This window comes from Miniopterus schreibersii (assembly GCF_964146895.1).
Source record: "Miniopterus schreibersii genome assembly, chromosome: 7".
In the NCBI taxonomy this organism is placed as follows: Eukaryota; Metazoa; Chordata; class Mammalia; order Chiroptera; family Miniopteridae; genus Miniopterus; species Miniopterus schreibersii.
Window position 1 is genome coordinate 67,821,716 of NC_138108.1, and position 13,611 is coordinate 67,835,326.

Genomic DNA, 13,611 nt, shown 5'->3' on the forward strand with positions numbered 1-13,611 from the left:
ACAAGAGCCTCACACTAAATATAAAGACACAGGTTAAAAAGTAAAGGGAAAGAAAAAGACATACCATGATAACAGTAAACAAAAGAAAGCTGGAGTAGTTATGTTAATTTCAGACAAAGCAGATTTTAGAGCAAGGAATATTATCAGGCATAAAAATAGGCATTACATAACAAAAAAATGGTCAACTCTCCAAGAAAACACAGGAATCCTTGAATGAGTATATGACTAACAACAAATAAAACTGCAAAGAAGAATAGATGATTTCACCATTATAGCTGGAGACTTCAACACTCCTCTATTAGTAATGGACAGATCCAACAGGCAGAAAATCAGTAAGGACATAGTTGAACTAAACAGCACCATAAATCAACTGAATATAATTGACATTTATAGAATACTTCACCCAACAAAGCAGAATGCACGTTCTCTCAAGTTTACACAGAACATTCGCCAAGACAGACCACATTTCTGAGCTATAAAGCAAACAAATATAAAAGAAGTCATATGAAGTATGCTCTCAGGACATAGTAGAATTAAACTACAAATAAATAAGAGAAAGATGCCTGGAGAATCCCCCAAATACTTGAAATTTAAACAACACACTTTTAAATACTACATGGGCCAGGTAAAAAACATATATCAAGAGCCCTGGCTGGTGTAGGTTCAGTGGTTAGAGCATCGGCCTGTGTACTGAATGGTCGACGGTTTGATTTCAGGTCAAGGGTATGTACCTGGGTTGCAGGTTTGATCCCATGCAGGAGGCAACCAATTGATATGTCTCTCTCACATCAATGTTTCTCTCCCTCTCCTTCCCTCTCTCTCTCCCACTGCTTTCCTCTCTTCCTCCCTCTTTAAAAATCAATAGAAAAATATTCTGCCTGGCCAGGCATGGCTCAGTGGTTGAGCATCGACCTGGGATCCAGGTGATCGGGGTTCGATTCCCAGTCGGGGCACATGCCCGGGTTGCAGGCTCGATCCCCAGTCGGGGGCGATGCAGGAGGCAGCCAATCAATGACTCTCTCATCATTGATGTTTCTATCTTTCTCTCCCTCTCCCTTCCTCTCTCTGAAATCAATAAAGACATATTAAAAAAAAAAAAAAAAGAAAAATATCCTATATGAGGATTGACAACAACAACAAAAATCAAGAGAAATTAAACAATATTTTGAACTTAACTAAAATTAAAATATGTGGGATGCAATGAAAGAAGAGCTAAGAGGAAAATTTGTGGCCTTGAATTCACATATTAGAAGAATAAATATCTAAAATCAATAACCTAAATTCCACTTTAGGAAACTAGAAAAAGAACAACAATTTAAATCCAAAGTAAGCAGAATTAAATAATAAAATTTAGACCTAATATCTATAAAATTGGAAACAGAAAATACATTTAAGCCTGGCCAGTGAAGCTCAGCAGTTGAGCATCGACCTTGGATCCAGGAGATAGAGGTTCGATTCCCAGTCAGGGCACATGCCCGGGTTGTGGGCTTGATCCCCAGCCAGGGGGCGTGCAGGAGGCAGCCGATCAATGACTCATTGTTGATGTTTCTATCTATTTCCCTCCCTCTAGCTTCCTCTCTCATATCAACAAAGACATATTTTAAAAAGACAAGAAAATACATTTAAAAAAATAACTGAAATCAAAAGTTGGTTCTTTGAAAAGTTCAATAAAATTGATAAACCTCTGGATAAGCTAACTAAGAAAAAAGAGAAAGAGAAGATCAAAGTACTAATATCAGTAATGAAAGCAGTAATGAAAGACAGGTCATCACTAATGATCCCATGGACATTAAAATGATTATAAAAGAATATTATAAACAAGTCTATGCTCCAAAATTTGATAACTTAGGTGAATGAAATAACTCCTTAAATGACACATTCTGAGAAACTCACACAAGGAGAAATTTATAATCTGAATGGATCTATTAAATAAATTGAATCAATAATTAATAACCCATCAAACTATAAAGCACCAGGACCAGATGGGGTCACTGTCAAGTTACACCAACATTCAAGGAAAAAAATATACCAATTCTCTATAATCTATTTCAGAAAGTCAAAGCAGAGGACATACATCTCAATTCATTCTGGGAGGCCAGCATTACCCTAATACCAAAACTGAACAAAGACATCACAAGAAAGGAAAATTAAGGCTGATATCTCTCATGAATATGTATGCAAAAATTATCAACAAAATATCAACAAATAATAGCCAGTAATATATAAAAATATAATACATCTCAAGCAAGTGTGATTTATTCCAGGTATGCAAAGCTTGGTCAACATTAAAAAATCAATTAATGCAATCTATCATATCAACTGAATAAAGAAGAAAAGTCAAATAATCCTATCTATATGTGCAGAGAAAAGCACTTGACAAAAACTAAGGCCTATGCATGCTAACAATTCTCAGCAAACTAGGAACAGAGGGAGACTTCTTTAACTGGATAAAGAACATCTATGAAAGCTCTACAGTTAGCATCATAGCTAATGGTGGGAAACCAGGTGCCTTCCTGCTAAGATCAGGAACAAGGCAAGGATGTCCCTTCTCATCATTCCTATTTTATATCATAATGGAAGCCCTAGATAATGCAATAAAACAAGAAAAGGAGTAAAACATATACAAATTGAAAAGGAAGAAATAAAACTGTCTGTTTGCAAACAATATAGTTATCTCAATAGATAATCCCAAAGAATCAATAACAACAAAAGCCTCCTGAAACTAATAAGCCATTATAACAAAGTTGCAGGATACAAAATTAATGTACAAAAGTCAATTGCTATCTTGTATGGTAGCAATGAAACCAGAAATTAAAATTTAAAACATAATACATTTATATTAGCAACAAAAATATGTGAAATACTTAAATATCAACCTAACAAAATATATACAAGATCTACATGGGAGAAAGTACAAAACTCTGATGAAAGACATCAAAGGAGATTTAAATAAATGAAGAGATAATCCATGTACATAAATAGAAAGATAAATTTATACAAGATGTTAGCTCATCCCAAATTGATCTATATATTACAAGAAATTATTTTGTGCATATGGACAAAGTACTTCTAAAGTTTATATGAAAAGACAAAAGACCCAGTACAGTCAATACAATGTTAGAAAATAATTTAGAGGACTGGCCCTACCCAACTTCAGGACTTACGATAAAGCTTTAGTATTTAAGACAGTGTGTTATTGGCAAGTAATATATAAATGTATCGATGCAACAAAGACAGCCCAGAAATGCATGCTCACAAATAGAGTCAACTGATCTTTGACAAACACAGTAGTTCAGTGGACAAAGGATCATCTTCTTAACAAATGGTGACAGAACAACCAAAAGCAGTGAATCAAGACACAGATGTTATACCCTTCACAAAAATTCATTCATAATAATCATAAACCTAAATGTAAAATGCAAAACTATAAAATGTCTAAAAGGAAATATTAAAGAAAATACAGTTGACCTGGAGTTTGGTGGGTTTTTGGTTGGTTTCTTTGTTTAGGTTTAACACAAATGAATAATCCATGTCAGAAATAATGATAAATTAGACTTCATTATGGTAAAAACAAAACAAACAACCAAAAATAACTTCTTTGTGAAAGACATTGTTAAGAGAATAAAAAGATGGGTCACAATCCAGAAGATACTTTTAAAACACATATCTGATAAAGGACTGATATGCAAAATATACCAAAAAAAACCTCAAAACAAACAAACAAACAAAAAAAAACACCTCTTAAAATTCAACAATAAGAGAAAAAAACAACAACTCAATAAATAGGCAAGAGATTTAAACAGACACCTCACCACGGAAGCTATAGAGACAGCAAATAGGCATACGAAAAGATGCTGAACATCATATATCATTAAGGAATTACAAATTAAAAGAAGATACCATTATACATCTATTACAATGACTAAACTCAAAGCGCTGAGAACACCAAATCTGGCCAGTATGTGAAACTGAATTCTAATTCATTGCTGTTGGTATGAACAATTATACAGCCACTTTGAAAGACCTTTTGACAATTTCTTACAAACTAAACATCCTCTTCCTATAATATCCATGAATTGTGCTCTCCGGCACTTACCCATCTGCGGTAAAAACACATGTCCACATAAAAATCTCACATGAATGTTTATAGCAGCTTTATACACAATTGCTGAAATTTGTAAGCAACCAATATATCCTTCAATGGGTGAACAGATAAATAAACTGGAGTATATCCAGAGAATGGAGTACTCAGTGATAAAAAGATCTGAGCTATCGGGCCATGAACAGACATGGAGGATCTTTAAATGCGTATTGCTAAGTGAACAAAGCTAAACAGAAGAGGCCATACACTGCATTAATCCCACTCTGTGACTTCTCGGAAAAGGCAAGGCTATGGAGACAGGAAAAGATCATAGGTTAGCAGGGCACAAGGAGAAGAGTGAGATCAATAGATGGATACAGAGTTTTAGGGCAGTGAAACTATTCTGTATGATACAGCACAGATGGATACACATCAGTATACACTGGCACAAACCCACAGGATGCTTCACACAGAGTGACCTCTAATGACTGCAGTCAAGTATGGACACTGGCTGATCCCCTGTAACAAACACGCTACACTGTTGCAAGATATGTGTGTGAAACCCTGTGTGTGTGGAGGGGGAGTGATGGGAAGGTATATGAGAACTCCGTATTTTCCACTCAATTTTTCTGTTAATATAAAACTGCTCTAAAAATAAAGTCTATTAATATTTTAAAAAGAACTTGGTAAAAAGAAGCAAACTAAAAATGAAAACATTCTATGTCATAATCTAATGTGGAATATTAAGGAAACAATGTTTCTGCAGAATTACACATACATATTCAAACAATAATTGCCCAAATCATCTACTTAATCTTTTGGGCTTCACAGAGGCAGGCAATAAAAGGCAGAAAATCACTCTTCAATGGACTTGCAAATTGTATATGGCATAAATCAGAATAAAGTGATCGAGGATAAGATATGCTCATTTGTGAAATCAAATGAAAAAAATCATCGCATTTATTGGTTCTTGAGTAGCAGAGGTGGCTTTCTGAGCCTCTCCCAGCCAGCTGTGGATCCTGAGAAAATAGTAACTGATGATAATGATTAATTCTAAATAAGAGTGTTTCATTGTTTGGTAATTTAAATACTATTGAAAAGCATCTTAATTTGGAAGAAACTTGGCAATATACCAGTGTTTCCACTTAAGACCTTCTGGGGGGAAATCAAACAAATATTACTTTCAACATAGTTCTCTGGGTTTATGTCATGATGTTTTATACTACAATTTAAAATAAAACAATTACAAATAATCCTGAAACCTAAACTATTGCTTTTAAAAGTTTTCATTCATTCCCTCTATAGGTTGTAATTCTAATTCTTTCCTGTTCAAGTAAACATTTTTATCAAATCAATGCCAAAGAAAGCAGCCTTGGATTAACTTATTGATATTATTACTACTATAAAAAAATCTACATCTCAAATATAAAAATGCTCCTTAATCATGAAACCAAAACTAAACAAACAAAATAAGTGTAAGAAATAAACATGAAAAATGATAATTTAAATAATTTATATCACAGATTTGAAAGTGAACTTAAACACTTGTGATATCTTTTATTACTATAGTAACCAAAGACTTTTGTTTTAACTGGTTGACATTTGATAAAATGTGGAAATATATGATATCCAGTATAGTTGCACTACCAGTCATGCAAGAATTCAGAGCACTGCCTGGTCCACACGCTGATATTTTCCTAAGTGACATTGAAGGCTTCTCAACTAAAACTTCTAAAACAACAAATCCCAAACCTGATTACAATTTTCCTTTTGTAGAAGATCAGAAAGAAACCTTACAAAATTAGGCTGTACAACATTTCGGTGAATAAGAGACAGAAACACTGCAGGCCTCCTACCTTAACACGGCGTTTTTCCCATCACTTCTCGTACACCAAACCTGCCGGGTCTGGTAGCCTATCTCTGCGTCCCCGGGCGTGGCGTGGCCATGTGGCTTATAACTCTGGTGTCTAAAGGTGACCCGCTCCTTCGAGTCAGAGCTAAAATCCAGAACAGTGCTTCCGCTTAGGTTAATTTCCTTAAGCTGAGGCAGTCTGCATTTACTCCATGGTCCAACTTTAAGGCTAAAAGTGTATTCGCCTTCCCCAAGAGGACAGGAAATGGGAGCGTCACAGACTCTCGTCTCGGTCAGATTGGGACACTGAGAGCCTCCATAGAGCGGGGGGGAGATGGCCACGCGGGTCCTGTGCTGCAGCTGCTTCCCGCACCCCTGGCTGCACCTGGACCACTGCGAGAACTCAGACACCACGCAGTCCCGGGGGCACGGGATGAGGCACGCCTGCTCCGTCGGGGGCCGAGGGGCGAAGTGTTCGCAGGCTTCGTTCGCAGCCGCGGTTCTGTTTAGCTTCTGCACGCAGCGCACGGCCCGGTGCTGCAGGCCATGCTGCGCGGTCACGCACTCTGCAGCCTGGGGCCTGGCGTGGCCCGGGGTGCGGGGGGCAAGCACGCAGTGGTGCCAGTCAGAAGCCTCCCACTGGAAGAGGTCTCTGTGCCAGTCACAGACGCGGAAGCAGCTTCTCTCCTTCGGAGGCCTGTTGCTCTCATCGCAGTGGGAGAGGTGGCTGGTCCAGCCTTCAAAGTGGAAGCACCACAGTGATCGGGTCTGGGTTCCCCCAGGCCCGCAGTCTCCTGTACACCTTCCCCAGGGGCCTACAGGCAGGGAAACAAGATGTCGGTTACTCGGAGATTCGTGCCCCCATCCGCACAAAAACAGGGCAATCTGCACGCTTCCCAACACAGCCAATGTGGAAGTATAAATTCTGGCGGACGATATAATTTGGTGGTTAAGAACGTGGACTCTCCATCATCAGTTGGCCCTTATGAAACCCCCGTTTCATCTCTTACCGGCAATACACACTTGGACAAATTACTTCAAATCTCTAAGCCTGGCCCTGCCCGCGTGGCTCAGCTGCTTGAGCGCAGCCCTGGGCAGAAGGTCGCCGGCTCGGTTCCCAGCCAGGCCACACACCGGGGCTGTGGGCTCCAGCCCCGGCCGGGCACGCGGGGATGCAACCGACAGACGTTTCTGTTTCGCATCGATGTTTCTCTCTCTCTCTGCCTCCCTCTCTCTAAGCATGTCCTCGGGTAAGGATTAAAAATATAATAATTTTCTGCCTGGCCAGCGTGGCTCAGAGGTTGAGGGTCGACCTATGAACTAGGAGGTCAGGGTTCGATTCCCGGTCAGGGCACATGCCCGGGTTTCGGGCTGGATCCCCAGTAGGGAGCATGCAGGAGGCAGCGATCAATGACTCTCTCTCATCATTGATGCTTCTATCTCTCCCTCTCTCTTCCTCTCTCTGAAATCAATAAAAACCTATTTTTTAAAAAAATGATAAGCCTTAGTTTCCTTAACTACATAGGAAGGAGAACAGAAAGCGATGACTTATGGAGCCATCCTGAGGGTCAGTGATATAATGTGGTGCTGAGGAGACAATGCACACTTTAAAAAGATTGAAATCATTGTCATTATGATGTTCCAAGACTATATAGCTAATTCATTATTAATAACTTTCCAGTTAGGCAGAGTTTCATCTAAAAAAAAAGCCCTAAACCGAGGTTTTACTAGAGTAGGATTTATCATGTTTTCAATCCTTTGGCTCATATCCTAAATAGCTCAGAGGAGAAATTAAAAAATAATCTGCCAAAGTATCCTAAATAGATTTCATTTTCTAAATAGTTGCCCTCCATTTTTATTTTTGCTTGCAGAATAAGTTGCCATAAAAATGGAAAAAAAATCTGATATGAGGGATAAAAGTAAGGTAATAAAAGAAAAATTAGCACTGAATTGCCTATGGAAACCCTGCTCCTACAATCCTTGAAATACACCTGTTTTGATTTCTGACAGGTATTGACTCCAGGTAAAGCTTCCAACACTGCCTTGTAATATGCCGAATCTTTAAATTAATGAATTTGCTTTTGTGGGAAAGAGTACAAGACATGGACAGATGAAAGATCTGCCAATTGATGTCTCTCACTTTTTCTGTGACATATCAGCTGGCTTGTCCAGAAGGCTCATCATAGATCTGTTCGTTTGCTTTGTGGCTGTCCCTTTATTTATTCATTCATTCAGTACATACTGAGCATCTAAAATACGCCAGGCATTAACCTTCCAAGAAACAATACAGAAGGGTTTCACAGCTCTGTGACCTCACTGATTCTGATTCATTCACATCCATTCCCATGGCCACACCTTAGCTTTATCACCACCTGGAGCTGGGTTACTCCGGACTCATAAACACAAACCACATCTTCCTACCTATGCCCTTCGCCCTCTTTTTTACTCTCTTAAAAATTATTATTTAATACTACTGACACCTTTAGTTTCTCTTCACTTGGAGGTCTCCAAACAAACCGGGATTCAGATACTTGCTTACCTAGAGCCCACAGTTGGTCATTCTAATAACACTCCAACCAGTACCCTTCCTTCTAGGCTCCTTTGTCCCCTCCCTGCCTTCACCACGACCATCCCCAGCTCAGTTCAATCCAAATAAGCCACAGAAGGTTTGGTGGAATGGCATGGTCCCAGACGAAGCCCTGGCCTTTGGAGTCTGTGGTTTGCATCTGCCTCTGTCAATTGCCAGCTCAGCCTCCATAAGCCTCAGTTTCTCCATCTGTATGTTGGAAAGAATGATATCTAAATCATAGGCTTTGTTATGAGGAATAGAGAATGGGTATCTTAACCATGTAGCATAGATCCTGGCACAAAGTGAGTACGAATAAATAGCAACTAGCATTATTTTGTCTGTTTCTAGTGCAGGTCTGCTAAGCCCTTCTGGGGAAAATTGCATATTCATGTTGCTGGGATCCGTTACAAATTTATGAGCTCCAAAGACTCCAAGTAATCCCATTTTGTGTCAATAGAAAAAAAAAAGTCTCCCTTTTATTTCATTTAAATATGTAATATGAACCTGAAAAAAGTTTATCAGCTGAACCATGTAACCTTTGGCAGCATACTATGATTGTGATAACCATAAAAGCAATTCACACCCTGAGAAACATTTTAATTTATACAAGTGAGAGGAAGAAGGTACAGTCTTTCTCCAAATCTGATCAAACATCCAAAATGCCACTTAATTACTTCATGGAATATATTTTCATGCACATCTATTACATTTCTAGGAAGAGTACATGTGTACACAGTCACATGCATTTAGAAAGAGACAGAAGCAGCCCCAGAGAGAGGCTATTTGTCCCTGGGGCCGCATGCCGCAATGGGATCTCTCACTCTAGTGGGGCAATGGTTGGGTTTGAAAGCACACAGTCATCCCAGCTTTTCCTCACGGCCCCGTGCTGGATATGTAAACCTGGAGTTCTAGGCAATGCCCTGCAAAGCTATAGTGATTCGTTACTTTGTGAGAGAAACATAGAAATATCCCTTCTTTTAGTACATCCACGCTAGAGTCTCCTCTTGCGGAAATGGACAGAGGAGTTTGACTGGAGTAAGTTAGCCTTTACTCACTACATGCTTCCCCAGGCATGTTGCCCCGGCCCTGCTCATGGCCAGGAAAGGCACGTGCAAAGTGGTGCTCTCAGCACAAACTGATTTAATTGACTGCTCTCGACTCTCCTGATTCCCTCCTGGCTCACCCATAATTTTGCACTTTGTATCTTTAGATGTTCATTGTTACATGAAAGGTATATTCAGGCCTAATAGGTCCAAGTGTTCTGGAGCAGTTTCAGTTTAACATGCCATCCTCTGTCCATCATGTCAGACTACACATGCACATTTTTATTATTACAAAAAAAAAAAAAAAGTCACCATGGTTATTTAGGAAAGGAATATCGAAAAAACATATGTTGCAGCCAACTTTTAAAATCTAAAATCAGCCTTGATTTATATGAAACAGTTATTAAATAAAATTAAAGGAAGCTTTCTTTGTAAAGCACTGGGTTTAAAAATAATGGCTGTCAGCTTTTCTCCATTTGTTTAGGTATCAAATACATGCAGTTTTCCAGTGAGGATTTTTTCGTGTGCAGATTAAAGAATCTAAGACCTGAAAAGCTGAGTCATGTCAAACTAATCTTGAAAAAGCTAATATTAAATTTAATTCACCTAGAACATTTTACAAGGCGATCCTTATTCTTACTTTTAAAGCATTTAGTGAACACATTTCTTATTATTAAATGTTGTTTTCTTATAAGTTGTTTTTTTTTGCCTACTTTCAAAATTCTGAAGGTAGCTCATTTTTGTTGTTTGAAATCATTAATATTTGAACATTATAAACTATTATTCTTTCCTTAGCTTTCACATCCTCCATCTATACAGAATTTTACCAAACAAGGAAAAACTTTTCCTAGATTAATGGAAGACAAAAGATAATTAAGAAATAATTAAGAAATAATTACTGCCATTTCTTGAGGGCTAGCAGTGGCGAGCTGCACCTCACTGGTGCCAGGGGACGGTTACATTTTAGGAATTTTACCTGGTGGCTGTTAAATATTCATAGTTGGAAACTGGCCCTGGTGGGAGAATTTATACCACACTACAAATCAAGACAAATCAAGGCTTTTTTTTTTCCCCCCAAAAACAGAGAGCGACCACTTGTGATTTGCCAAGTACCTTCCCTCCTGTTCCTTATAACTATTCCATGAGGTGGGGCTAGTGAGTATACTTTATCCGCTGGGGAAAATAAACTTCAGAGAAGCACATCCAAAGGTACGCAGGCAGCACGTGGAGGCTAGAATGGGACTCCAGACCCGGGTGACTCCTGGCTTGGGCGCTCGCCCTGCATTTCAAAGGCGCCCTTTCCAGCTGTGCATTGGTGTGCGTGATCCTAAAATCACAGGGCAGATTTGTCTGTAGCTTGGTCATGATCCCTTCTATCGGTTAGTTAATATTCTTTCGAGGTGGTATGTGAGCAGTGATCTCCCCCTCCCTCCCGCCCTGGAAAGTTAGAACAGCAGCTCTTGTGCAGTCAGACCCGCGCATGTTTATGAACATTAGTCAGCCATTTAGGCAGGCACAGTCAAGGGAGAATAGTTCTTTTTATGTTAAAGCCAAGAGCTAAAAACGGTGTAAGTAACAAGCAAATATAAAGTGAATTGTGTTTGCTTGGAATAAACGAAAAACAAGTCGTAAGCAAGACGTGCGAGATGGAGACGAGACTTCTCAGCGATTGACCTATAATAATTTTCATTTTTCAGGCACCAAGAGAAAATGTTTCCCATGATTTATTCAGTTATGTTTGGCTATGAACTTCAAACACACACAATAGTGAAAATCACACAGCCCTGAGAAATTCTTCCATTTCAAAAAAAAATGCACGTTAAAGTGAAATGTGACCTGCAACTTGAGAAATCTTATATCCCTGTCCACGTTCAGAAATAAAAGAGCGTAGCAAAATTCCCAGCATGAAGAAAAAGAATATCACCTTTAAGTTTGTCATGTACATATAATATTACATTCAGAATATATACCTGAGATAAATCATCTAAAGAAAAATATAAGAAACCCTTGTTTTAAATATCAATCATTTTATATTTCTTAACTGAGAACAGGTCTCAAGTAATACAAATAAAACAAAATTTAGTACAATTCAAAAAGTGAAAGTTTACCTATGGACCTACTATGGCTCTAAGCTAAAACTCAAACTGTGTTCTACTTGCAGGAAACATTTCCATGATATAACAGGAAGAGCAGCTCTGTACTTGTTTACCTGGACCAGCAGGAGGTCCAAACATCATCCACCTGCAACTTACTCCCTTTCTGTGGGATAAACACAGTTACCTGGCAATAAAGTGCTACATATTATAAGCCATGCCCGTGTCAATGAACAGGTTAAAATTCTGGGGTAGGAGTAAATCGTTTGGACTGGAAGGGGGGCACTGATGAACTCTCAGGTCACATTCACATTGAACACTGTGATTTCTCTCCCCCTCTCTCTCTCTTGTTTTGTGCCCGTGTTTCTGCAGAAAGTGCAAATATCGGAATGCTCTAATGTAATATTCCTCCGGAAGCAGAAAAGTGCTGGCAAATTGTGTTCCCTTAATTAAGTTTTCCTTAACTAGGTTAGTTTAGATGAATGTAGTGCCCAATTTGGATCATCACACTTAAGACAATCTGCTGGATGCCTGAATTATAGGTATGGTATTCACTAAAACACCTGCCAAAAAAAAAGAGAGAATTCTAGAGGACAGAGAGAATAAATAAGCATACTCTCCACAGCTTTTGCACACTTTTTGCTACTGTTTAGGCAGCAACCCTGATTTAATACCATTTATGCAATAGGAAGAGAAATTTTATTATTCATTTTTTTAACCACAGCTTTCATTACCCTGACATTGCTTTATTTTCATCTGGAGCAAAGGGGTTGAGGAGTGACATAAATGCCAATGCACAGCTTTAGTGTCTTAAACAAACTGTTTGTATATCACGGCTACATCAAAGCACTCATAGAACTCAGAATTACAAAAGGCAAGATCAAACAGCATTGGCTTACCTGGAAGATGCCTCACTGCCAAGAAATAGCTTGAAATTTATGTAGTCACTTTTCAAAAAGCTTTCATACCAACCATGAGATAATTAAAGTAATATCTCCATTTACATAGTGGACAATTATCTAAGAAATGGCATTATCTAAAAAAAATCACACTTTCTAAAATACATCAAAGAACCCAGGGAATAAAAAAAAGTATTATCTGAGTCTTCATTTGTTAAAAATAACAATTATTAATTACCTGCTACTTGGAAGGTAGTGTATTAGACTCAGGAAACATAAAAGTGAATGAGACATTAAATATCTCTCAAAACCTGTGCAGTACAAGTCATGCCCATTTGCTCATGAAGCAGACATGCGGTCCCTCTTTCAGGCCTATCTAAACTTATTTTATACACAGGATTAACAGTCTAATGCTTTGACTTCCTAGAGCTCATTAGGTCTAAAGTAGTAAACCAGAAGTTGGGAGAGAGCACTGGAGGCAGGGATGGCCCAAAAGAGATGACAGTTTCCAAGGCGATGTTTCTCAATCTATCATGACACTTAATAACCTTCACTAGCCACCCAATACTTTCTAAACACATCTCAGAGAAACCCTGCTTGCTCATTTGTAACAGCCATTAGTGAGTCACGCATCAGATATCAATAAAAATACAACACAGAAAATGTAACACCACAGAAAAAACAGTTAAATGAGAAGGCATTGAAACCCTAATGCATTTCATCAAAAAATCCCATTGCACTTCTTACAGGAACCAAAAATATCATTTATAAATATTAAAACTATTTCCAAAGCACACGTTTGTGATCTGAAGGATATGTGTTAAAATATTCCAGTAATTCCCTTTAGAAAAAATTAACAGCAACAGTTAAAAGCTTCCAAATATAACTTCCTTTTCATAGGTATGAAGATGTACTTTTAAAGACAGTTCATGATTCCACGTGAGAACAGCACAGGGCATGTGGACTGAATATTTAAACTCCAAAGTAAGTACATCACTGTTGCTAACATCCCAGGCTCTTTCTGCGAGCTTCTGTTTTTGTTTGACACTTAACAGCACGTCCTGAGTCCATTCC

The 13,611-nt window shown here is 38.5% G+C and overlaps 1 protein-coding gene across 1 annotated transcript in view; it reads right to left on the minus strand.

Moving 5' to 3' along the window:
* The window catches only part of THSD7B (thrombospondin type 1 domain containing 7B), a gene marked incomplete at its 5' end in the record, with an annotated part of 630,914 nt that overhangs the window by 480,031 nt on the left and 137,272 nt on the right, over nt 1-13,611 (minus strand). The window contains one exon of the mRNA XM_081142191.1: nt 5,938-6,748. Coding sequence (XP_080998317.1) covers nt 5,938-6,748 — 811 coding nt within the window. The remainder of the gene's footprint in view (nt 1-5,937; nt 6,749-13,611) is intronic.